Raw genomic sequence first — 27,634 nt, 5'->3', positions numbered from 1 at the left:
TGTTGTTAGAGCTACTATCTTTACCAGGGAGCAAATATTTATTCCTGGTTATTGTTTTCCGGAGTTTTCCTGGGTTTTATTTACTGCTGTATGCTCCTATGTCTCTTCTGGTCCGTGGAGCAAAGTGAAACCGTGTGTTATTGTCCGGCTGCTGCTTAAAAACTAAAATCAAAATAAAGGTAAAAACAGTTCTCATGTGGTGTCTCATGATGTTGTAGGCGAAAATAAAAGGTCTGTTGTGTTATTTTCTCGATAGACGCGAATACGTTCACGTTCACCCCCTGTCCTATCCGAGCCTTCCCAAACCCCCAGACTGAAAGCAGAATTAAATAAAGCCGAATAAACCTGTTTTCCATGTAAACTTTAATTCGGAATTACTATTTCCATGTAAACACGAAGCAGAACACTTTAATTTTGAATAAATAACTAATTCTGAATTAAAAAATGACATGTAACCGTGGCCATTGTTAATTTGGAGTCTTTGACGTATGTTTCATACAAAAATGAATTTAGTTTTAATTTGGTAATAAGTTACTAATAAAGATTAAATCTTAAAAGGATGAAGTAGAATAAACTGAATTCCTTTATTAACTGGTATTACTCTTCCGTCACTAGGAGAGATCCACCAAACCAAGTATTTTCACTTCTTTTTCGGGATAAAAATCACTATTTGACAACAATAGCCAACAATCGGCAAGACGTTCAACAAACTGGGTAAAATGTTCTGTGCACAATTTTTGCAAGAGTCTTTTTTATATTAACATTTATATATTTATCTTCATTTATTTCTATTTAAAATGATGTCATTAGATTCAATTGAGATTCTCATGCAGTGCTTTGCAGTCAAATGTATTTTTTTCTTTGTAAAAATGTATTTGTAGGTGTTGTACCACTTCTTTCTGATTAGTTGGAACTTGTGTGCAGCTCTGATCAATGTTACCAAACATTACCCATCTTCATGTATTTCTTTTACAAAAGCATGCATTGAAAACCTCTGATAACCCATCAGTAGTTGCTGTTGGTAACTGTTGGTGTACATAATAGAGGCTTGTTTTCTTAACAATCTTTGCTATGAAGAATTGAAGGGGAAATGCTTTTCGTCCCATAAATATCTATGTTGATATCTGATGCAGTGTTAATTGATTCTTTATTTGGAAATGACATAATTGAGACATGACATAATTTGTATCAATGTGTCATCCTGACTAACAGTGAAACACACAGAGCCATACTTCCTGCTGACCTATCAGATCAGATTTTCTGGAGTGAACATCCTTCCGCGGTCTTCCTAAACAAAGAAGTGTCATTTCACTTTTGTACTGGACGTCCTTTTTTGCACTTTGCAGCCCATTTCCTGGATGCGTGCACAGCCATTTCCTGTTCTTTGATTCATGCCAACATTGGTCTTGACTCGTGACAAAGTCATCAGAGGGAAATCTACATGATAGAGGAGTCAAACAATTATCGCCAAATTTGAAATTTAAACCTGTTAGTTGGCTTTGGGGTGTTTCTCATGTCTCTCACTTCTTTTTGTGCAACTGCTCTGAGGTGTTTATCAGTTTGCATGTGAATTTCTCTGTCATGTGTATTCTGGATTTATTTCCTCAAGGAAATCAATTCATTACATGCACTGCTGTGTCTATTTTTCCTGTCCTTTGCTCTGATTAGTAGTTTGATCAGTTTATTGCTGCCCCTGTGCAGCCTAATGTGTTCAGACTTAATTTTTCCTCACAAAGAGAACACATTTTAGTGAGCTCTTTTTGTGATTCAGACTGTAATTTCAGCCCTGTAATACACGTAATCCTTGCAAATGTTAAAAGCATTTTTTCGATTTATAAAATGCGTAACTACCGGTACATAAAAAAGCTATGTCGACCCTGGACAAGGTCTTGCTGAACATTTAAAGTAAAATACCAAGTGCTGAATAACACAATTGTCAGTCTGTTGTGTGAGTGGAGGACAGAGTGTTGCTCCAGATGGGCCTGGGTGCGTGTGCAGTTTTTGGGCTCACAGGCACGAGACCTGCGTGGAGCCTAAACAGATGCTGCTCTTTAAATGAGACTTCTGGCATTAACAGTGGTTAGTGCGCTCTAGCGAGGCCTGTCTTTACAGCTGTTCTGAGGCCATTCCGTCTTTTAATTGGAACAGGAGAGATCATAGACTAAATTGCTTGTTTTGGGAAGACGGTGGCCTATGGACTCCATTCTGGGCCCTCGTGGGATTTTAATTTTGCTTTGGCCTCCTCCCTTAATAAGTCTGCCAGACTGTGCAGTAGCCTCAGCCTAACCAGTAACATACCAGTGGCTGCTCTTTAATAAGGTTTTTGTAAAGGCAGCTTTTAGTTTATTAGCTTCTTGTCTGTATATATGTTGTCATCTGTTTGTTTAAAATAAATTCTCTTTATTTCTGCTACAAAAGAGAAAATGTGCAACTGTGTATCATTTTTCTCAAAGCCAGTGAGCCGCCATCCTAGTCTGGTTGGCTGTAACCAATACCTGCTGTCTGGGCTGCTGTGACACACTATATATTTGCAGGAGACAATCCCTGTATTTATGTACGAGTTAAATATGCCCAGGAGACACGGCTGGAGATTACATATCTGCAACCAGAGTGCTAGAAAAGATTGACAGTCGACTGTTAACTCGATTCAAACCTGATTAGACCAAATTGAAGAATGAATGCTCCCTCTCTTTGAGCAGTGTGGGGAGGAAGGGCAAAGAGTGGTATTGGCAGGATATCAGTGCTCCCTGAACAGGCTCCGGAGCTTAAAGAGTATGTTTTTGTACGTCAATGGCTGCAGCCACGAAGGTCAGACTTTGTAACAAAAATCTAGAATATAGTCAATGTGGGTTTGGAGTGGATTGTTTGCTTTTCTTTTGAGATGCAGAATTCTTGAGTCTGTTGATGTCAGCGGTCATGTGAGCTCACCTAACAGAGCTGCTGCACAACAGGGAAAGCAGACAAAAGGGTCATGAATTAGAGCATTTTATTTAAGCTTGTGTCATTAAGAACCAGGTTGATTTTGACAAAAAATGTAGAGTTACAGTTAGTCTTTTGACTAATATACAACTTGGTTTTAGTCAAAATGCAGTCATCAAGACTAATTCAAATGTTGTCAAGTAAATGACTAAATCTGTTACAGATACAGTCGACTTTATTTAGTCTATGCATTTAAAAAAAAAAAGATTTGATTTCCATTTCTGAACCTGATATTGGATGGATTAATGTAAATACACACAGACAGATTTGATGTGATCAATGCGTAAGACCACATTAGAAAACACAATCAGCTTATTTACTGTTGGGTCACTTACCGGCTTGTCCCGCCTTCCATGCAAGAAAGTTAGTTTTGATTGGCTTCCAAAAAAAAAAAAAAACTTCTGACTGGATTTGTCCCATGTGAATATTATAATTTAGTTTTCATTCGTTGACAGAAACATCAATATATTTCGATATATATATATATTTTTAATTGGCCTTTCCAGTTATTGTCTTGTCTTTGTTAGTCAACAAAATGGTTAAGAAAACTATTTATTTTATATTTCCCTTGCTCCAGTTGGTCTGGTTTTACTGTGTTTTGTGCCTTTATTTAAAAAAAGGCCACAGCTGAAATGACTGTTGCTAACCATAACATTGATTATAGCTTTATAACAATGTAATTTCACATTAATATGTGCGTGAACACGTGTGTTATAACCAGCATGAATCGTCACGCTACGTTCATTTTAGAATGAAAATGCAATATTGACTTGTGATCAAACTCAGAATTGTATGCATGTTCCAAGCCTAAGTGATTTCACTATCTCTGTGAAACTACCATAAGATCCCACTCACTTGATATTGATCTGATTAAAGGTAGAAATGAACATTAAACAACATTCTCATTAGCACAATGCAGGACTGGCGGCTAGGAGAGTCACATCACTCATCGCCTATAAATAAAATTGAACATGTGCTCCATGCTGTGGGATAAACAGTGTATTTGCCACACCAGTAAAGGCATTATTTCATCAGATATGCTGGCAGTTGCTGCGGACACAATTATCTGGGCTTTACCACTGCAGTGCAGGAATATAAATGCTGTAGAGTCACAGTATGGAGCACAGCAAAGAACTTATAGTAAAAATGTATGATAATTTCTTTAGGGAGTACAATACACATTGCACTGCAAATCTGAGCCGTAGTGGTTTTAGCGTTTAGCTTCATCCAGTCTCTCCTCTTAAAAAAAAAAAAAAAAAAAAAAACACACATTATGTGAATGATTCGTCTATGATCCGGCCTTGCCGTGTGACACAGACTTGTGTAGGATCGTCAGTCTGTGTCCTTCTGAATGTATCTTTTGTGTAGCAGCAGGAGAGATAAGCCAATTAAACGCTTTGGAGATTTGAAACTGTAGCCCAAATTTATCAACAATGAACATGAGGAGAGCGAGCCGTGTTCTGCTACTGATGGCTCCTCAGTAATTAGAACTTCCATTAATGATCACAAATTCCTTTTTCTTTGAAGTGCCTACTTAATCCAGACAGCGTCACATTCTTGCAGTGTATTCAAGAAGAAAGTTCAGACACTAATCTGATGCCAAATCTGAATTGAGCAATTATTATGCTGGAGAGAGATGCCTCTTGTTTAATTAAAAAGACTGAAAGGTTTGGGCTCTGCTTTCAACAAGCTCGTCCAAGTTTTTAATGTTTTGCAGCTTCTGTTCAGCAGTAAATCTACCACACTAAGTCAAATCAATGGGAAGAACCCCCCCCCTTTGCTGAAATATGTGCTATTTACCAAAGCTCTGACTGGTGCTGACTGTTGTACCAGGTTAGTGTGAGCCACTTCACCTGTTCAGCCGACCATTTCATTTTGGCCATTCATCCATTTCGCCATTTAACTGAATTGCATTTTAATTGTCAGTGCTTTCAGCCATCTGTGGCTTTAGTCTTCATTCTTCTCCACAGTTCACTCCTATTAACTGCTTGGACTCACTGTCACTAATCCCTTTTGCTCATTCTACCCTGTGATCTAAGTTTTCAGGAAATCGAGTCCAAAGTAAAATATTTCTTTTTTAATTATTATAACATCTGGCACTATAATTAGCTGCCCATTTGGGTGCAGATCTACCAAGATCTCAAACAAACGGTGCAAAATCTCTTGCTTAAATAAGTACTCTTGATGCACTATTTTCTTACTTGTTGTGGGTGATTTATTAAGAGTGCAGCGCAGATGGGTGCACATGCAGATGTGTTTGAGACTGCCCTATTTGAATAATCTGCCCCTATTGCATATTCATCAGAGGCAAACAAGCAATATGGGTTGGGTGGAGTTATTTTGACTTCTTGACAAATGCAATCCTGATTGCGTGAGGTTAGAGGTTAGAAGATGCTTCTGCATGTTTTTACAGGTTATAACAATTTCATTTAGCAGACGTATTAATCCAAAGTGATGTACAACACAAGTTAGTGTTAAGAGACTTGCTTAACATTCCACAGTGATCCACCAGGTTGAATTCAAACCGATGACCTTCTGACTACAAGCCCGCTTCCTTAACCGTTACTCCACCACTTGCCACAGGTGCAGACGTTAAGTAGATCAGCGCCTCGCTCTGTTTGCATGTGGATCTCAGTGTGTTTGAAAGTCTTGCAAGTAAATTGGCTCTCTACAAGAGGCAGGTATTTTACAACAGCACTATAAGTGCTGGTCGGATTTGGTGCTTTTACGAGGCAGGTCTTTGTCCACTACCCCTCTTCCTTTTGACACAGGAACTCTAAACCTGACAAGGTGTAAAAGTCACTTGTTTTTGCTAGAAGACCAAAGGCTCTCAGTTTAGTCCCAGTCTGTCTGCTGTCATGTGTTGGAAAATAGTTTCCACACAGTGGAGATGGCTCATTGTGTCTGACTCTCGATGTTGGCACTTAACCCAACTTGACAACAGCTACAGTGGGTTTGTATTATAGTTCAGCAATGAAGTAAAAAGCTTGGAGGCAAGCCAATTAACTGCTGCAATTAAGTAGCGCTCCAAAGTTCAGCGGGAGGACGACAATATCATTTAGAAAGATATAACAATTGTCAATCTATTCTCATAGTTAAGTATCCCCAAGACAACTATTAAATTCTCCCAGCGTGCAACATGGCTGTCAATTATTTAGTCTGATGTGGTTGATTATGCGGCCCATTCTCTTTTTAGTGTGGAGAAGGACTTTTCAACTCGCTCATTGTATCCTAAAGTCAAAATGAGTGGGAGAGGCTTATGAGGCGCTAACTTTCTTTGTTGAGTGAGAAAATGTAAAATGACCAATTTCCTTGTCGTTCCTTGTTTTTTCAAAGGAAAGGAATTGAGGAGTCTGACGGCTTGAAATGAAAACCGTCATCTGTTGAATGAAATGTGACTGAATGTGATTCTCTACCTAATGTCGTCTGATGAGTTCGAGAGGTTCCATTTAGCCAAGCTATGCCCACTGTTTAAATATCATTAGCAAGGTCTTCAAAGAGTGACTTCAGGACAGATGATCAAGCCAAGAGCCACTATAATAGAGAAAAGGGACCAGCTTAGCTTTTTAGACAATTGAGGAATACTTCACATTTGATTTGTCAAGTTTTTCAAACTGAAAGTATAATTTCAGCCAGTTTCACAGGAGAGTTTGCACACGGGATTGTTGAGGTTGTCATGATCATGTTGTTTTTTTTATTTACCTTCACAAACAACAAGCACAACTTGTGACAAGATGACTGAGTGACTTGTTCATAGATTTACAAAATGAGTATCATGTGCTTTATATAGCGCTGTAGAAAAAAGTATTACTTTTTCTTTAGAAGGTTTTTGTTAACATTGTACATGGTTTCATATCTTGGAAGTTGACGGTTCAATTCTTTCTGCTGCATGTTTTGAAATTGATTCAAATAGCGTCTGCACTGTGTTAACCGCAGCATCAATTTAAAAATGGAAATGTATTCAACAGAAAAATGATTGGGCTCTTTTTTTTAACCCCACTTAGATAAAATCAAATGTTCAATTTTCACGCTTTACTTTCTGTGTGTGCGTGTGCACACTTTTTAGTGTGTAATGTTACAGAAGCCTAGATTTTGTGCTTTCTTAAGTTTAATATTTATACAAATAGATTTTTTCAAATGCTGCTTTGTTTCCCCCTAAAAATACACCTTTGGTGTTTGTGGCCTTAATTTGTTCACTGTGCTTGTTTCCACGACAACTCCGGCTCACTCCGATGTTGCGTTTATAGATTTTAGTAATTGGCTTTCATGATTATTTCGTTCCGCTGTTGTTAAAACACTGCTGAGTAAATTTATTGGCCGCAAAAAAAAAAAAGGAAAAATTAATTTGCCTGTGAAAATGAGAAACCATTTTTCTGCACACATTTTACAGAATAGTTATTATTTATTGTATCCGCATTGATGCATTATTTTAATTAAGCTATTTATTGTTTTGGAATGTTTTACTTTTTGTGTCATTATTGACAACCCATCAGAAACTCCTCTGAATCAGTGCTGAGCCATTAACGTTTTCGATCTTTTTAATCCTATAATTATCAAGTTATTAAGTGAGAACAGTGAAGAATTAAAAAAGTTGTGCATTGGGCATTTTCTTTAAAAACCTAACCCAAATGTGTGATACCATTGGATTTGCAACTTACAATAGAAACTATTCAATATGTTTGAAACTGTAGTGGTATTTACAAAGTAGCGTCACAGAAGTTTAGTACTTGGTCACCAACCGGCAAATATTAAAAGTTCTCTGAGTCAAATCATGAACCAATTTTCTTGCAAGATCACCTCACTGTCTTACTGTCACTGTAAATATTGTAAATAACACACTGAGCAAAATTTTTATTCTTGTTTCATTATCATTACACCAAAACAAATTTGCTGTACGTGCAAACATACGTTACATGGCAATGAAAAACATTTTGATTCTGGGAAATGATAATAGCCTTTAATTTTCACCACTCTAGCAACAGCAACTTTGTGTTCACTTTGTCTGAAAAGCTAAAAGAGGAAATATTTTCCTTGTCCAGAGAAAAACATATAGACCTTTGCCCAATCACGCGCAGATCTTTGGATTAATATTACACTGAATAACAGAAACTAATCCAATGAGAAATTCACTTTTTAAACACATTAATAAACACAAGCATTAAATGCTATATGTTAATATGCAACGTTGCAGGTCCTTTGCAAGGTAGTCAACTGCAAATACACACTATCAAACAAAAAGAAAGTCTTGAAATAATAGATGAGCTTCAGCATCTCATCCACTTAAAGGCTGGGATTACACTTTGTGATTTTTTTCAATCGTTGTACTCAGCTCCAGCTCAGTCGCAGAGCCCGAATGTGCGCAGCTCACGATTCATGTTCTCACAATGTACGAACCGACTCTCTGACACGATCTGACTGCTCACACTGTACGTTCATACACGACACGTCGGGGTCTTGTTTCCGGAAATGCGTCGCCATTAAAACAGACGAAGAAGAAAAACCCGGAAGTGGAGAGACACTTGCAAATCTCAGCAAAAAGAGCTTTAAATAAGAAAAGACGGTGATGTGATGAACCAGGAGCTGGCTAGACAGACATGGGCAGTACAGACCGTCAGTTTTACAGCGGTCCTACGGTGTTCGCGTATGCGCAGTGTGAGCGTTTATGGTTTGCCGGTTCGTGGCACTGCTTCAACTGTGCGATACCCTCACGAGGAGCGACTGGATTTCAAACATGTTTGAAATCCTTACGACCATACAATTGCTGATCGGGAGCTGGTCGTGAGGTGTTAATCACTTTTCGTGACCCCATATATACTATACAATGCACGACACGATCTAGCAGAGACTCGCTTGATCCCACTAAGTAGTCGCACGAGTCGAAAATCGGCTCAAAATGGGCCAAAAATCACACACTGTATGCCTGCTTTAATGCTCTCTAACACTTGTTCTTTCCATGGAACCGTTCCTATCTACTGGGCCTCCTTGGCTCCATGTTTTATTAAGTGAGACAATTATCACACTTTTGTCTTTTACCGCTTCTGTGTGCAGTGAAAGAAATAGCAGTTAACAAATGTATCATAATTGAATGTTGTCGATCTATCCAATATTTACTGATACTTGCTCCTAAGAGATGCAAGTATTTCTAAAGTATCTCAACCATTATTTAAGAGAATAGGTGTTCATGAATTTTTACAAACGTGTTCCCTAATGTTTACCATTTAAATGAGTTACTCAGACGCAGACACTTTCCAGGGCTGCAGTGTGAATTTATCCATTATTTAACAATACTCTAGTGTGACAAACTGGAAACACATCGGCCCATCTGATCTTTTTGTTTTTGGGCTTTTTACCCATCCCACAAGCTTGCAAACCTTTTCTGGTTGCAGCTTACATTAACATTAAAGCTGATGCCTTAGCCAGAAGCACTAAGTTTCAGAAATGTTAGCATTATTCTTATGGGAGATCCCTTTGAATTTCACCAGTGCATTTCCTGGCAAACCTGTTGGGATATTACACTGGATCTGTACGGTTCAAAAACAGATGCACTTACTTGGATCTTTTTTCAAGTCAAATAACTGAAGGATTAAAAACAGTGAAAATAATACAAAAGTGGGTTTTGGTTTCATGTAAATCAACAGTTTACAAAATATTTGATAACCCCCCTTTGACAATTAAAGAAAACAGTTCTTGTGTGTTTTTATTTATATTGACAGATCTTGTAGTAATTTAAGATATTTCATACAGTGAGAAGTGCACTTGTTTCCAGCCCTTGTATAAACATGCATATCTACATTCAAAACCTGGTTTTTAAAGTTACTGTTTTATTGTATGAGCCACAGTATCAAGCAGATACCATATTTCTCTATCACTTTTTATCACACTGTTAAATAACGCTTTGTGATACATTTTGCCAGATTAAAAAAAGAAGAAAAAGAATGAAAAAAAAAAAGGAGTTTTTGCTTACAATCTATACACATTTTCTTAATTGTTGCACATCACTGAATCTGTAATGTTTTCATTAGCAACCAGTACTCTCTGCTCAGGCACTTTCAGTGTTTTAATCCAGATGTGCACTTTTATTTGATGAACTGTTTTAATCAACACACTAGTGCTAGTGTTGTCCTCCATGCCCAGTAGGCATTAATGATGCAGTTTGCAGTCGTTGCTTCGGGGAGTCGAGTCTCTGCGACAACAATCTGAATGCCTTTGGATTGCTGGCCTTCTTCACACACAGCCTCAACAATCGCACTGCTGTGATCAAATTGATGCGGGTGGGAATTATTTCTCTTAAGTGCCGGTTAAGTGCATTTTGCAAAGGAAGTAAGAGAAGTTAAAATACATTTAGTGTTGAAAAAAAAAAAAAAGACATTGCACTCTTCTTTAATGCAATGTTGTGCACTTAAGCCATATGGAGTAATTGTATAGACCTTAGCTGGAATATCATAAGCCAGACCCCTTTATTTCACTCTTCTTACTTACCTCAAAGAGACAGGCAAAAAGTAAAATAGAAGGACAAGTTAATCTAGAAAGCACATCTAAGTTGATGAGGATTTTCAAATGATTGTCCTTCCAGCTCAGCTTAGAGAGAAACTTTAGCTGTGTTATTTTGACTATCGTAAAGTGGGAACTGTCTGGCAGCCTGGCGGGTACCTGGCTGGGGTCAGTGAACCGTGACGACTCAGAGAGACATGTTGGATTCTACCATGCTAAGAGTTGTTATCGCCAGTATGGAAAGTGGGGCGGATAATAACCGAAAAGTCACAAGATAAACACATATTATGCAGCCAGTGGCTGCTTCAGGTCTGCAGTGACACCTGACCCTGTGAGCTTCACCAGTATTTTTCAAATAACTTGTATCATAAAAGAGACTGTGATTGAGTATCATTTGAAATATATTTTACTGTTTTATGCTAAGCTACTTATTGCCGTTTGTCCACTGAAATGTAGTATTCAATAGGTCAGGTTTCATTCGTAATGAGATTTTTTTTTTTTTTGTGTTCTATACAATCTTGAATTACATTGATAAGCCTTGAGTTTAACAAAAATTACAATACAAACCACCCAAAAATGCATTTTAGATTTCCCTTTTATTTGCACGGGCTCTTTGTAAATAAAGTTTTTGTGTATCATTCTGGTTTCTCTAAAACCACAGAGCACTTAAAATTCTAGAAGTTAGGAGAAAATTATAGAAAAGAGTAATTTAATTAACACAACTCATGTTTTTAGAGCCCAAGCAGCGTGTATGTCTCATTTATGCTAATAAGATCTGTCTTCAATGTTAAAAACAATTATCAAGTAACACTTCCATCACTAGAAAGTTGTTTTCTCTGTCTAACCTAGGTGGTATTGACATTCCCTTTCCCTTGGTGTCATCTTCAGAGGAAATACAAATTTACGCTTTGCACAGCCCACCTACAGCTTCATTTTCTTGTAATTTCTCCAAGCTCCCCTTTTAGGATTTGGGGCTGAGCAGATGCAGGTAGATGTTTATTTATGAGAGGGATGTGTATTTCAGGGAAAAGCAGTGTTGTGAAAGGTGACCTTGTTAGATAAAAGGAGGGCTCGGAAGCCAAATGATGAAAGAGAATGGGATCATCCTGGGCTCATTAATGTGGATTTGAAGGTCAGGTAATTATAACAATAGACATGTGGGCTGGCTTTGGCATCTGGTATTGTTGCTTTGTTATGATGATGACAAGCCTGCCGAGGAAAGGGATTAATCACTGTGACACCATCCTGTTGTTACATTGATACATTCACACATCACAATACTGTCATTTCTCTAAAGAAACGCTGTAAAATAAACTAATTTCAACTGCAGTGCTATGGAATTTGTACTGATGGAAATATAAATGGGTTTAAGAAGAAACCAACACAACCACCTTTGTATGGACTAGTATGTCAAGTAGAAGTAGTCTTGATTATCGCACAGCTCATTGTCGAATACGGTTACGCAAAAAGCCAGTAGTCTTAAAGGGATCCTCCGCTGTTTTTACAAATGTGGCCCAAAACCTTTGAAATGTCCTTATTAGAAGATCTATGCCTAACAATATGCATTATTTTGCACCATATTTGTTTAATTAACTTTTAAAATGGGACCACTTTACTGTCTTCGAGTCTGTGCACCGCCATGTTGAAATCGGCCCTTCAGTCTATTGAGTTCTATAGGAGTGAAGGCGTTCAGGATCATTTAGCAGTTTTTTCAGTTAAAATTACAACTTGCGCTGCTTTGGGTTGCTTTAAAAATCAGTAAAAATGAAAAAAGTCTCAGTTTTAAAATCAGAATTTCAGAATCAACTTTATTGGCCAAGTCATGTAAGTTAGAAGTCAATAAAACGAAAATGGTTATAAGTCAATAAAACGAATATGGTGGACATTTCAAAGGTTTTAGACCACATTTGTAAAAACAAATGGAGGATCCCTTTAAGGCACAAACATACACCCACAAAATGGAGTCCGCGAGGCCAATTAAATGCAATGCTCAGTTTTTTTGACCGCGCTGACTTCTCAGCATAGTTGGTGTCACACAAAACACTGATTTATCTATTTTTTTCCCCATAAATAAAAAAAAAATTGATATGGATGCATTTAGATTCTATCCGAGAATCTTGCGACATAATATCGTGATACATCGCCGAATTGATTTTTTTCAACATCCCTAGACACAATGATAGAAGTATGACTACAGTGTAGAAAGACGGTGGTACACCTTTTTTTTGTATTTGGTGACAGGCATTTTTACAACAGCTAATGTGCTAAGTTGCGAATTAGCTGAGCTGTAAAAATTTAAATGTCAATCATTTTTTGCCCACACTTTCAGTTTTGATCTGTAGTGCAGAAGCTCTTGTTGTCTCTTCGCTTCAAAACCAAACACAGGTCAACAAGTGAGTTTATAGTATGTTTCTTTAAAGCTCTGGTGTTGAATCGTGGGATAAGGCATTGTCTATGAAACTTGCATGGTCTTCACATACAGTAAATGCATGGGTTTTGTTGAGCTTTTCCTCAATCTGGCCGTGCGTTCAGTTACCACAACGCAGAAACAGAAAACTGAGCACCTTACACCACAGCTCAAAAATTGCTCACGACCTCACTTTTTTATACAAGTTAAAAAAAATATTGATTTAAACATACATCTCAACTCCAGAGAAGTTAATTGAATTTTTACAGCCGTGCATTACTTGACAATATTTCTCTTCTATTGTCTTTGGAATGACACAACTTAGGAGTTGTAAAATAAAGAAAGAGCCACCTACTCTTTTTTTCATTTTAATCAGAGTCGGTGGCAGCGAAAGATAAACAAAGGGGACAGTTATGGCAAGAGAAAGGAAGAACAAAAGATTTATCAGCCTTTTTCTTTTCAAAAATCCATTTTTATCAGCTAACAGAAACAACAAAGGTGTGAATTTCCACAAAAGCTATTTTTGCTACTTTGTTGTTTTTGAGTAGAGTGTCACTGGGAAGGTTACTATCATAAACATAAGCCCATGTGTATATAACTCAACTAATAGCCTCTTAATTCAATAGAGTTTAAAGTTGCTGATTCAAACCACAAAAAAAATGTAAGATCTAACTCTAAAATTGCTCCACCTGTAATAAACAGTTGCCTGGAGATTCCAAAGCCTAAACATAGCAAGTAGCTGTTTAGTCATTTAATTGTCACAAATAAAAGTTTGGGTCCATTATTAATATATTATTGTCACGGTTTTGCACAAGAATCAACAAGTTTTGGTTCAAAATGCTTAATTCTAACTTAGAAGTGCTCAGACAGGAGCTCCCTTTAAACACAGAAGCTGTCTGCTATTCTTAGGTGTCAGTCCAATATGGCATGGCTGTTGCAAAGAAGGTTCTCCTTTGGGTCTGGGATAAAGAGGCACCTCCATCTTTTGAAGTCTGGCTTTTTTTTTTTTTTTCATTTTTCAAGCACTTTGTGCATGGAGACAATTTAGTGCAAACTAGCAGGACAAACCAAGAGATTCAAAGTTTTTTTTACTACGCTGTGGGACAAGGTGGACCCTTATGACACCTGAAATATGTTAGAAAAACTTTGATTCTGGTACAGTCCAGCATGCATTTCAGATTTTTTTTTTTTTTATCTTCAGATTTTGTGACGCTTTTAAGTAAAAAAGGAGTTGTTTTTAATTAAAATAATATTTATATTTTATCTTCCCGTTTCCTCTCTCAACTGGAGCAATCTCATGTTTCCACTAACTTTCAAGGAGAGGGATGTTTTAGAATTGGTATCAATGTATTTTTTCCAAGTATTTTTCTAACCCCCATGCTACATTTAATCCAACGCTAAAACTTGTCAATGGCAAATAGACGAGTATGGGTTAACTGCTCGAGTCCTGGATTGAATTTTTTTTTTTTCTCGATTGTACGACTGCTACAACTTGGGAGATGCTTGTAAAGAGAGATTAGAATCAACAAAATGCTATTCAGAGTGATCATGAGGCAACATGTGTGGCGTCCCATGCATTTTTAACACGATACAAATAAAAACATACAACCGTTTCTCGTCTTCTCCCACCTCACAACTAGTAACTCATATACAGTATGTTTTATTGCCTTTTATGTTAACTTCATCCACAGCCAAACTCGAAACAGCCAATATTGCTCATTTCTGGCCCTGTGAAGTCACTGCTCTGCTTGTTTTTGATTTTTTTCGCTGCTTTAAATTAGCGTAGATTCAGTTGTGTAGTGGCAGGGAGTATCTCAAACATGCTAGATGGTGTTGTTTCCAGTGTTGGGAGTAACTAGTTATTTTTGTATTATATTACAGTAATATATTCCTATTTGAAGTAACTCAGTAGTGTAACACATTACAAAAGTGAAATGTGGTAATTATTTACTAGTTACAATTATTTACTAGTTACAATTAAAGTGACTCAAGTTACATGCATATATAATTTAAGTGCACATTTGCTTTGTTTTCTCACCGTTTTCAATTATTTGAGAAAAAAAGATGATCATTATAGTTAAATATAAGTTATGGGGAATAAAAAAAGAGCTTTCTGCTCCTGAAACAGCAGAAGTATTTGAAACAAAACTTAGACCAATGCTATTCGAACACTATCAGTGTGATATAATTAGTGTTCTGGACCAAAAGTAACTCAAAGTACTGTAATTCAGTTACATTTTAAAAAAACAGTAATATTGTAATACAAATATATTACATTTTTGTCCCAGAAACTAGTAACATAAATGTATTACAAGTTTAGCGTAACTTACCCAACACTGGTCGTTTCTGGAACTGAGGACTAAACTTTCATGGGTTGTACTAAATATTGATAATGATCAAGTGTGTAATCAGTTATCTCAAACAGGTGCAGCAAAATGAATTGAATTTAGACTAGACCAGTTTGTTTACTTGTTTACTGTTTGCTTAGTATATATTTTAAAAACCTTAATCTCTAAAAGTATTCCTATTTCACAGCCTAGAACTTTTGCCCAGTACTACAAACAAAATCAGATCCTGGATTCTTATCATTTCCTTTTGTGTCTGAAAATGAATGGGTTCATTTTCTTTCTGCACCAACAGTGTCAACATTCACCTGCTTTGACTCAGAAAAGGCACTTTACTATTGTTTGGGTAATTTTGGTATTGCCAAGATTTGCTCCTCTTATGGTGGCCAAATATCACTGACTTCAATAATGGAGGATCCTAAAATCTCCAAAGTTGTTATGAGGCGCTGATATGAGGCCGCACACAGTTACTGCACTACACAGTGAAGATTGTCCTTATCTCATAAATAGGATGGAAGAGTTCCATTGTAGTAGTGGCTCCAATTGTTTTGAAAAATTGCCGAAAGTTATTTTCTCTTGACTCAGCAACAGTGCAGATGACCTGAACCACAAAAAGCTTTTTGATACTTTTTGTACTTCACTTACTTTTCCTGCAGCCGTGCAGCACATTATTAACCTCTGTGTTTAGTGAGATGAATTTGAGAAGCTGTTCCCAAGATGGTTAGTGGGTATTTCCTGGAGCATATTCCAAGGGGTTTACCAGAGACCAGAATGTGAATGAGTGGATCTGTTTACCACCTTGAGGTTTTGTGGTTTTGCACGAGCACTTTCCATTTAATGGCATGATCTAGAGCTGTGCTGACAACACCCAACGCGTTACCTAGATCTATGCTTCAGTGGCTCACTCTCTGCATACAAGCCCTTTTTCAGATCAGGGTGAGAGGAGAGCATTCTTTTTTCTGCTTTTGCAACACGTTCTTGATGCAATGTTGACATTCCTGCCACATTGTTTAGTTTTGGTTTTGCCATCAATATTTTCTGGCTGTAGAAATACACAGCAGTGGCACCCCATCATTTTCATTGTCTGGCAAATAAGGTTGCTGGGAGGGGGGAATTAAGAGTTCAAAGGGCACACAGGAAGTGGATATTCTCACGCTGACAGTTGAAACATGTGTTTGATGGACCAGAGTAATGGCGTGGACCATCGGCTGCTAATGACCTACCATCTCCAGGCAGTCTAGGGAGCCATTCCACTGAGATTTATGGCCCACGTTGCAGTTACTGGGGGGGGTTGACACCCCAGCTCTCCTGACAAATCTAAAGTTATAGCCTGCTCCTTTGGTTTTCCACTTTGTTCTCATTTACTGGGTCATTGAAAACCTTCAAGGCATACTTTTAGGGCTACAATTAGGATTCAGGTTTGTAACTTAAGCTTACTGCTCTATGTAGTCACAAAAGTGCTATCACAGATTTTTTATTGCGATAGAACGAAAGTGTGTTTACGTTATGGATTTATGAATTTGCTCACAAAAACTAGAAAATATGATCCACACAAAGCTCGTAAACAAAGAGACCTGCACATGTAAACACCATGCTCCTGTAAAAAAAAAAGGCTATTAATGGTCTTCTGATCAAACTAATTGTAGGCTCTACCCATTTCCCCTGAAGGAAGAAATGTGTTGATCACCCCAAGATTGCTCGATAGAGCTTAGGGCAAGCAAAACTGCAAGGAGAGCTAGTTTATAATTAATACATACAGTGTAAAATATCCATCATGGAATGAATGTGGCCAAATATGGATTTCTGTTTTGATTTACATGCGGAATACTTACTAATACTCCCTAATTCATTCAGAAAATGTCACATACTCTTTTTTTTTTTTTTTGTATGCCAGGAGTGTCGGGTTTCCATTGCTTTGTTATAGGTTAAGCTTTCCCACCAGTTACTATCTATTTATTACACACTACTAGAATATGTCATCTTGTTTGTGTATTATTTTTGTTGGCATACATCACTATGGTAGATTAGTTAGCACTTCTGCCTCAGGGTAGAACTTGCGTATGTCTGGATGGACCTGGGATCTTTCTGGTGTTTACATGTTCTCCTCATTCAAAAGTGTTGGTATGCTAGGTATCTAAACTAGACAAAGCAGTGAATGGACGTGTGTGTGTGTGTGTGTGTGTGTGTGTGTGTGTGTGTGTGTGTGTGTGTGTGTGTGTGTGTGTGTGTGTGTGTGTGTGTGTGTGTGTGTGTGTGTGTGTGTGTGTGTGTGTGTGTGTGTGTGTGTGTGTGTGTGTGTGTGTGTGTGTGTGTGTGTGTGTGTGTGTTAGCCTTGCCACTGACTGGTTCCCTTTTTAAAAATAAGTTAATCGGCTGATGTTGGCTAACATTTAAAGGTCCCATGTCATGCTATTTTTCACCTCCATTTGTTCTAAGAACCCCAAAAACATAGTACTTGAGGTTTATTTTCCCAAACTCGCCTGTTTTCCAGTTTTAGTGGCCATACCAGCCTGTCATTGCCCGATCCCGTTAGATCTCAGAAGCTAAGCAGGTCTGGGCCTGGTTAGTAGTTGGATGGGAGACCACTGAGAATTCCAGGTGCCACAGTGGGGTGGCAGGCACGCCAGTGGTATCTGTCATTGTGCCCTTGGGCAAGGCACTTCATCCACATTGCCTAGTATGAATGTAGTCTGTGAGTGAGTGTTGGTGGTGGTCGGAGGGGCCGATGGCGCACTTTGGCAGCCTCGCTCCCGTCAGTCTGCCCCAGGGCAGCTGTGGCTGCAATCGTAGTTTACCACCACTAAGTGTGGAGTGAAAGAGCACTATATAAAATTGATGTATTATTATTATTATGGTTATTATTAGTTTTAGCCTCTGAAAAGTCACTTTTTGAGCAACTCTACACAAACAGGCGGATTTGTGGCCTCCTTATGCATATTCATGAGTGAGCGTGTCTATAGTCAGGACACTGACTTCCTCCTCCCCGCACGGTGACATAGGGCCAGAGGATGGCCCGCCCTCCTCCCACCCACTCGAGACAGAGCGTGGGGGCGGGGCGTTCACCGGTACATACATAGACTGTAGAAAATACATACAGTACATAGCACTGTGTGAAGGACGCTGAAATGCTCACCTTTGTGGGCGTGTCTGTTTACATGTTAATAACGGCAGAGAGCTTCCTGGAGGCGCGACTTCTCTAGCTCAGTGCCGCGTCAAAATCGTCATCAAAGTGGGAACGCGTCATCAAATTGAAGCGAGGTGTTTGTGCTCACCCTGCAGTAAGAAAGGAGAAAATCACCCTCTAACTAATGATTGAGGGAATCAATGAAAAAAACATACTTTGAGCATGTGTATGAAGCCCAAATAGCACTTTATGATGTTTAAAACACAGAAAAGTTGATTTAGCTTAAAATGGGCCCTTTAAGTAACAAATTATCTGCACACAAACAGCAGATTGTTCTAAAACCAAAGAATCCCTCATTTGTTTTTTTGTTTTTTATTTCATTTGTTTTATTGGTGGCACAAAAAAAGAAGTGGATCAGGGAGTGAATAAAATGGAAGATGGTTTTTAACTTGGTTTTCTCTACCTTTTTGAAATGTCATTTTCGAAGCTAGAACTAAAAATAACTTGCGTGTTTATAATTCATCTTACATGTCCACACATAGACACTGTGTGTATCACACACACACAGAGAGAGCGAAGCAAGATAAGTTGTCTAACTGATTACCAACCACATCTCCAATCTCTGATTAGGTGTGGAGTAAATGAAGTGCCCCCCTCAGGCATGTATTTCCATAATGCCAGGTAATTAAACCCCAGTGTTTTAATAGCTCAGGAATAGGATGACTCCCCAGGACACCAGAAAATGATGATCGACTTAGCTGGAAAGTTACACTCTATTTGCTTTTTAGTGGCCCAAAAATGTCTGCTTTTATTGGGTGATCATGGATAAATAACATAAATGCAACCAAAACTATAAATGAGATTGCATGTACTAATGAGAGTTTCTTTAAGCGTGATAATCAAAGCATTTACTTTATAAAATGGTGCATAACAAACTTTTCTACTCTGACCAGTGTACCAGCCTGGTTGTTTGGGTAATGATGCCAGTGTGAGTCATGTGCTCTCTGCTGACAGCAGACAGATTTCTGCGCCAAACAAAGGCTGCGCGAGCACCGGTGTCTTTTTCATCACAGAAAAACCTGGAAAGGTGCTATTGTGAACATGACAGAGGATTTGTCAGTACATCCCCATTTGAGTTCCGCCTTTTTTTTTTTTTTTGTTTGTGTATGTCATGCTCATACTGTAAGGAAAAGTGCACACAAACACACTTCCTGACAAAAGCTCTTTGATAAGCTAAATTCTGCAGTTAGCGAGTATTCTTTGTCATGCTAGCTCAGACGCGTGCACCCATAACAGAAAAATGCAAACCTTTTATGTTTCACATGTTAAGCGTATGGAAACTGATCAAGTGCAGGAGTTACTTTACGCATGCAATTTAGTAGACAACACATAAGACTTTGCTGTGAGTGGAGGTCACATTTCTATTATCTGTTATGCACAAAATGGTTTTTGAGAAATAATTGGCCCATAATGGGGCGGTCTTTCCTGCTAATGATACTCGATGCACTAGCCGTAGCTGAGCATCATTAAAGGCGTGTCGTGGAGTCTGGTTCCTACAATGCCATGCCTGCTGTGTGAACTACACTTCAAACATGCAGGTTAGCTTCTTTCACTGACATACACATTTGAGATGTACATTGAATCCCCTGTAATCTGATTTACCAGCTGTATCTAACTGGCCGAGGGAAATAATAAAAAAAAAAAGGTTTGTTTCTTAATGATGAAATACAAACCATTCTGACATTTTCTTTCTTTTAAACCACTACACTAGGGTTAACACAGTCATCTCGAGGTTTGCTAACCATCTAAGTGCTCATGCCCTGAGTGGTCGCAATGCAGATGACGCAAATTGGTCTGCTCGAATGAAATATGAGTGAATTCAGCATATGTGTGCCACATGTAAAAGAAACGTTGTGTGATGGCGCGTTTATGCTATCCTGGAATCACAAATCCTAGAGTGTTTTAAACAGCCTTGGGCTTAGTTTCCTCCACAAAACAAGCAAAGTCTAGAGCGGAACAGAAATGCAAATTCTATTTCGATTGAATTCAGCGGTTTCGGAGCGTTTCAATTGAATTCAGTCCCCCAACAGAGAGCTGACTGACAGGCAGCAGTGAATGCAGGGCAAATAAAGTAAAAGGAAAAAAAACTATAAAACCTTAAAAATGACTCATATGCAGGTGTGTGAATATATTGGCAAACTCACTGAAATTACAAGGTTTTAACATGTTTAGCAGGATAAAGACAGCATGTCTAACAAAAGCGTTCCGTGTGTGCGCCTTCAACTTGTTCTCCTCACTGCTTTTTACTGCTGTAAATCCTCTGCTCACTGTATGATTCCAGTGACGGTGCATTAAAACTAAGCAGCTCTGTAACTGACGGGGCTTCTCCTGTGAGTTTACAACAATCTGAAATGTGCTTTGTGAAGGCAAACCAATCCAAATCTGTGTTAAAGTGTTAAAATCATCAGCTGTTGTTCGCTAATTAGTTCCAGATCCATGACTTTCACTACGTGAATGTGCATTCAAGAAGTCAAAAAAGTGCAGATTCTACATTTCGGAGTGACACCACATCAGATAACAGACTTAAAATCTCCAGTTTACTGCTGATGACGCCAACATTTGTCTAGTGAACCAAGAAATTAAAATAATACAAAATAATTTGCATTTCAAAGAATCCATATTGAAGTTAGCTGTTAGTTTAAATCAAACCTTGGTTGCTAACTTGTAAATATGAAATCCACAGAAAACTACTGCTTTAAACAGACCACATCAGTCTAAAAGGGTGGAGAGAAACAAACTATTAAAAGGCATTCTGTCAGCTTTGGATGATTGTGTGTTTTGGCAGCAGCTTTGCAAACATTAAAATTGATCATACTGAAGACATCTCGTAATACCAACGTGTGAATACAAGTTAAGTGAGTGTGATACAAGAATCTGAAACACGATGTCATATTTTGCTTATTCGCTTTACGACTTCTGTTTTTGGATGGTTGTAGTTTTTGCTTTTTATGCTACTGCAAACCACAGTGAGATGATACATGTCTACTGTTTTGGAGTGATTTCACTTTTCCCCAAAACATTGAATAATTAGGACATTTGTATTTCCAAAGTTTACTTAATCTTTTTTCTTCTTGTCTTTTTCTAGCAAACTCTGGTCTCCTGGGAGGAGGGGGAGGTAAGTTTAATCATTGCACCAACACACCGTTTGTTCCAATAGTTCATATTCTGTTCATTTCTAAGCTGATGGTAGATTTGAATGTTTTACATGGCAGTGTAAAACAGCCTCCTACTGCACTCTGCAGACAAATGGCCACTACTTTTGTGTCTGCTGAAGAATGTTCTCATCAGAGCAATGAAAGAGTCCAAATCCACCAAATGGGTATGGGAATAATAGATAGAGCTCCAGTGTAGTCGGATGCTAAATTCAACTGTTCTCTCCTTTGAATTTTGACTTTTGCTTTGATATGATTGAAATAATCATTCTTTCTCACAGAATTATACAATTTGGGTTAAACACCCCCAGTTGCATGCCAAATGTTAATTTTAGTTCAGAGGGGACATTTTTAATGATATGTGTGGATGATAAGACTCTGAAAGGAGGTCACTGCTCGTGCCTTATCTGTGTATTTGTCTGTGATGCCTGTCACTTTGAATGTGTCCTGTGACAGTCTTCAGTTGTACAGCGGGATCCCAACCCCCATGTTAGACCCTTTGTTCAGCCACGATACAGCCAAAGCTAATGTTTTCCTTACATTGAATGTTGAAGCTATCTGTCACTGTGAACAATTTTTTCATCTTTAGACCTAAATCCAACCCTGACATTTACAATGTGACCAATATTACGTCCCCTGTGGTTACACCTGCGCACAGAGCTGTTTTCATTAGAGTTGCCATGAAAGGAGGCTGTGTGTGGGGGGGGGGCATTGGTTGGACACCCTCCCTCTTGCTCTGCTTCTGTTTTGTGCAGGTAGTGTGTATTATTACACTTTGACTTTCACTTTATGATCTTTATTTATTTTTGGTGTTTTCGATTAACACTACAAGATTCAACCTACCAAATTTGCGAGTGGCAACGACTGCCATTGAATATGTATGATGACATTTTCTTCAATTATCTCACTTTTATCCCTCTAATATTGAGTATGATTGAATGGTTTTTATACAGCACATGTACGTAAAATTGCATATCGTTTTTTCAAAAGAGTCCATCACCTGGCTGATAGGAACCAATGGACACAATAATTAGCAAAAGACAACCTGACAGCTGGTCTTCATTCACAATTTTGATATTTTTGAGGAAAATAACATTTTTTTTTTCTGTGCAAGCTTGAGTATAAACTAAATATGACCCTGAAGTGACCCGCATGTGCAAAAGTGGTCCAGGTGACCACGCAGGCACGCACTCAGTTTACAGGCTAAACATGGAAGCATTTAATCTGGGTGTGTGTGTGGCACGGATATGCATAATATATTAAATAATTACCGTTATACATTTTAAGACCTCACTGTCCTTCTACTGTTTGGGATTTTTCCCGCTCCTCATGAGACGCAGAATTATAACGTTTTTCACATTCTATTAACTTAAATGTCAAATAAATACAGCCTGGCCGTTCAGACAGCAGACGCATTGCAAAATGTAATTTTATGCTGTTGAAACTGTTTTTAACAGATCGGACTTGGGTCGCATTTGCCTTCAGAAGCCATATTATTTCACTCTGTGTCCATTAGAGGATGTACCAAAGTAAAAACACCTCATCTGCATGAAATTTTGCAGGAGTAGGTCCTTATCTCTTCTCATTCACAGCCTAGACAGCGAACTTGCAGCATGGAATTCCAATCTGTCAGTTAAATAGAGAGGCCCTCAGCAACTATTTGAAGCATTTCTATGACTGAGAGCAGAGTTTACAAACATGTGTCTCCATAACCAAGCCTGGCCCGATAAATCACATCACACTGTCCTGCTGATTGCTGTCTGTCTCTGTTGGAGTCGACTTACGCTATTGATTTGCTGTGTAGAGATCAACACCAGAAGCAATTTTCTATTCTATTATATGTTCATTATTGTTGTTTTGTGGCACAACACACTTTACAGTTCAGCGTCTTGGCTCTACTCATTGATCTTGTTTCTTAAACTCATAATATGGAATCACAGACTGCTTAGTTTCAATAAAACAGTGACAAAATGATGATGAACAGCATGTGTCATCACTGAAACATAGGATAATGTGTCAATTATCGTCGCACTGAAAAAAACCAAAAAAAACACCCACCTCAGATAACTGCGACTTGAAGCTGTGCTTGTTATCTCAGGAAGAATTTACATTGTAGTCGGAACATTTTTCAGAGCAAGGCTTTTTGCCTTCTTGTTAATTGACTTCCAGCGATGCCCTTCCTACCAAGAGAGACAGACACAAAATACAGGGTCGATTAACTCTAAAATGCAAACATTCACTCTCATTATGTTAATAATAAGCACAACAATTCAAGTTCCATGAATGTTTGTGTATAATTCTTCTGAAGCAAGTGTTTTTGGCCTTGCCAAAGACTAATGATTATAGCCATTATGTGTGGATTACAATTATCCACGAACATCCCCTCCTCCCTCCTTGAAAACAAAGTGTATTTTATCTCATGGCCAGAAGGGGGTTTATCTTAGTGTTTTTATCACGCGTGTGGCAGCCGAACTCGCTCATCACTTCTCTTTCCTGTCACCCCGCCCAACATCTCCTGCTGGCCAGCACCGTGCCTCTATCTTGGGTTTGCCATGTGAAGACCTCCTGCCTCGGTGGCAGTGAGGATCAATGTGAGGAGGAGATGTGCTCTCATCCAGGACCATCATTATCTCACAGCTGTCTCCTCAGGGCTCTGCAGAGGTGCGGCTTCACTACAGGGTGATCCATCATGCTGGCCTCACACACCTGAGTCTAGTGTTTCACAAAGTTCTAGCGGTGGACCATATATTTGCATGCAAAAAGATAGAAAATCTTCACTTTTGTCATATTTAGTTAACCTTCTACACAAGAACACGCCGGTCCACGTCATATTTCAGGGTTTCTTTTATTTCTCCACTTACTGGAGTGTTATGTAGTCTCAGTTAAAAGCGACAGCGTTTTTCTGATTCGTCTGTTTTGCTTTTTCATCCAGAAAAAATGTAAAACCTGAGATCAGATTTTCACTCTAAAACCTGCAACATGCAATTTAATTTGCAGCAGTTTACATGGAGGCAAAAATAAAACTCAAATTGAAAGTTTCTTTTGCCCTGATGCTCTACTAAATCCTTCAAAATCACTGATGGAAATCCTCCCTGGGTACACATCCTTGGTATTATGTACACAATGGGGCTAACCAAAATAGTCCTGTTATCTGTGTTAGACATGTTGGTCTCACTGGGACTCCAAACAAGCATAGGGGGAAATAACAATGATCTTTGATAATAGCTATGCTAAATGAGGCCTCCCTGAATAGAGGGTAATTATGAATGATACCAGGTTGATCATGTGACGTGTGTCACAGCATGGCTGGATGCTGGCACTGTCCCAAAAGAATAGACCTAATGTAAACATCATGTTGTCTATTCTGACTCTCATTAGATTTTTTTTTTTGCGCACACGTGCACAAACACAAAAGCTGAGGCACACAGTGAGTCGTGTAATGATAGCATGAAGCCCACTTGCCTTTGATGTCTCCATCCAGGAGGGAAATTTGCTCATTAGCATTCTAACCAGAACTGTTGGCCATTTAGCATAAGGCTTTGACTACACCACCCTGACAAAATGCTCCTCTCAGAGTGGGGCACCTCTTTTTTTACTCCAATCAAATTGGACACAGCACACTGTTTGCTGTGTCCAACTTCAGCCAGTTTAACCACCGGCTGTCATGACTCACTGAACTTACAGGGTCTTTCATCGCTAACAGAAGCTTGACTATAGGACTATGTCGCCTTTATACAATTTATAAGCAGTGCAGGTCATAGTGTCGGTGCCCGATCCTTTCAGATCCTTTCAACGCATGCGCGAAACACGTTTACATTCGGTCGTTTTTTTTACGGCAGTAATTTAAAAAGTTAAAACCCTGCTATTTAAACATAATTAGGTTGTGCATTCTAAACCTTCTGCCAAAATTTCCATAACTTATTTGAAATTAATTTTTTGAGTGAATACCCAATTTTTTCAAATTTTCTGTTTGCTTTTTGATTGTCAATATTGTGTTTTGATCTATTTTTGTGTATATCGTCTTGTGGTGGTTTTTCCTTTTTGTCTTTTTTTAAACTAACAATTAAAAACAACACATAAAAACAGTCCCATATTTACCGTACATGTGTACTATTAAAATATTCAACAAACGTTGTATGGTCGGTTTACATTCAAATATCACGTCCCAAGAGACTCAAGTGACTAAAAGGATCTGAAAGGATCAAGCACTGACACATGGTTCTGGTTTTAGTGTAAATAATTAGTTTTTTTTTTTTAAATATATCCTGCCCGGATGTTGTGTTGGTCTTGTGGTTAATGGATTAAGACTCAAAATGACATAACAAGATCATTATAATCATTTTTTCTCAGTAGACAATTTGGAATTACCTCTATAATGGCAATACATTCCTAATTTAATTTCTATAAAGTGTATAGCGGTTCCAAAGCTCTGACCTTTGGGGGAAACATGGAAACATATTCTTATATTGAGTTTTTCTGACTAGAGAATCATCATTAATCAGTTTATATTCAGACCAAAATTCCTGGGAGGGAGAGTAGTGGCGTGTGCGTGCACACAAATGTGTTTGTGTTTGTGATGTTTGTCCGCCACACTGAGATGCGTGTGTTGGATGATTCTCGTGCTTTCCGGCTGCTCTCGGTGCATGGTGTGATGTAGCAAACCTGAGAACAAAATACATATATTTTTGAAACTTTTTTTCTTATTTTGTGGCTTGGTTGAAATGGTCCTCAGACCAGAACCAGTCAGCAGTTCGATGGTTGGGGACCACTAATCTATAGCATTCTTTGCTATATAGCATTCTGATGACCATCAGCTTGACTTATAAAAGCTAATCTTTGGTTTGTCTTGATTCAGCACAAATAACGAATGATATGAACCTCTATCCTCCCTTTTTAGGACGGCGCCATGTTCTGAAGACATGAGTAGATGTTTCAAGAATGAATATTATATCACTAAATACATGACTTCCTATAAATATCTCAGATTATGAATGGATAACATATTAATTTCTGAAGTTCATGTCATATCTTATTTCTGATTATTACAGTTTATCTTATTTTTAGACATGCAATCTCAGCATAGCTATGAAATATATAGTAACTCCTGGACCTGATCCCACTGTGCTTCAGTGTGCCTAAAAAGACAGTGTATTCAGTTTGAGACATGTTTGGATAATCCCTTATCAAGATTCTTAAGTGCCTTCACTGTGCTTATCTCGATCACCATTCGTTATGCAAGGAGCTCTGTTTTCTTTTCCTGTCACCCCCAGGTGACCCATCAACTTATGTCTGGGTCTAGCCCTGGGCTTGTTTGTTGAGTAGATTGCAGGGGACGAGTGCATAGTGCTGATCTGTCAGGGGGTGGGGGCTGGGGGTGTGTGGGGGGGAGGATTTCAAGTTGATGTACAGGATAGTGTTTTGTGATGCTCTGCAGCTCCATGGAAGTCAACAAACTAGGTAATCATCCAAAGAAGAGAAGTGGTATTTTCATAATCTGTAAATTTCACACTTTACTGATGATCCTCAGTTTACAGACAGTAGTAACATCCATTAGCATAACATATGACCGAGATCGTTCTCCCCACGGAGCTGACTAAATATCATAAAATTACTGATTGCAAAGATTTTTCAGTCTGCAGTGCACACCAGGGATTTGTTTGCTGCACTACCATTTAGGTGTGGCTCATCATTTTCAATGACAGAGTTTACAGTTTTAAAACCTCCGATATGGGTATTTGAAGCATGGAGTGCTTTTCTTTATAACTTAGACTAGCATATTTTGCACACAAAAAAAATCACCATTTTCTCAGAAAAAGAGGGGTTTTGTTCTTTTTCTCCATTTCGCTCATGCTGACTTATTCCTGGTTTTCCCATGGCGCGTCATATTATATACTGGGATGTTGCTTGAGCTTGAGCTGCTTTTAAGAACTATTTATCAGAGAAACACGTAAAATATTCCTTCTGTGTATTACCGGTAACAAAAGTTGTAAAAGGGACAGGTTTTTGCGTTTTTTTACTTACTTTAATAACACAATTTAGATATGTATTGTATTGATTCTTTGATCATTTTTAAAAA

At 38.3% G+C, this 27,634-nt stretch overlaps 1 protein-coding gene and 1 pseudogene across 1 annotated transcript in view; both read left to right on the top strand.

Annotated features, from left to right (window-relative positions):
• The window catches only part of macrod2 (mono-ADP ribosylhydrolase 2), a 491,286-nt gene that overhangs the window by 112,325 nt on the left and 351,327 nt on the right, over positions 1-27,634 (top strand). Inside the window, exon 4 of the mRNA XM_028467998.1 lies at positions 21,492-21,521. Within this exon, the coding sequence (XP_028323799.1) occupies positions 21,492-21,521 (30 nt within the window). The remainder of the gene's footprint in view (positions 1-21,491; positions 21,522-27,634) is intronic.
• On the top strand, positions 17,715-17,832 carry LOC114477359 (uncharacterized; annotated as a pseudogene).

The sequence above is a fragment of the Gouania willdenowi genome, chromosome 15 (genome assembly GCF_900634775.1).
Source record: "Gouania willdenowi chromosome 15, fGouWil2.1, whole genome shotgun sequence".
Taxonomy (NCBI): Eukaryota; Metazoa; Chordata; class Actinopteri; order Blenniiformes; family Gobiesocidae; genus Gouania; species Gouania willdenowi.
Note: the sequence above shows the minus strand (reverse complement) of the source record. Positions and strands in the feature narration are given on the sequence as shown.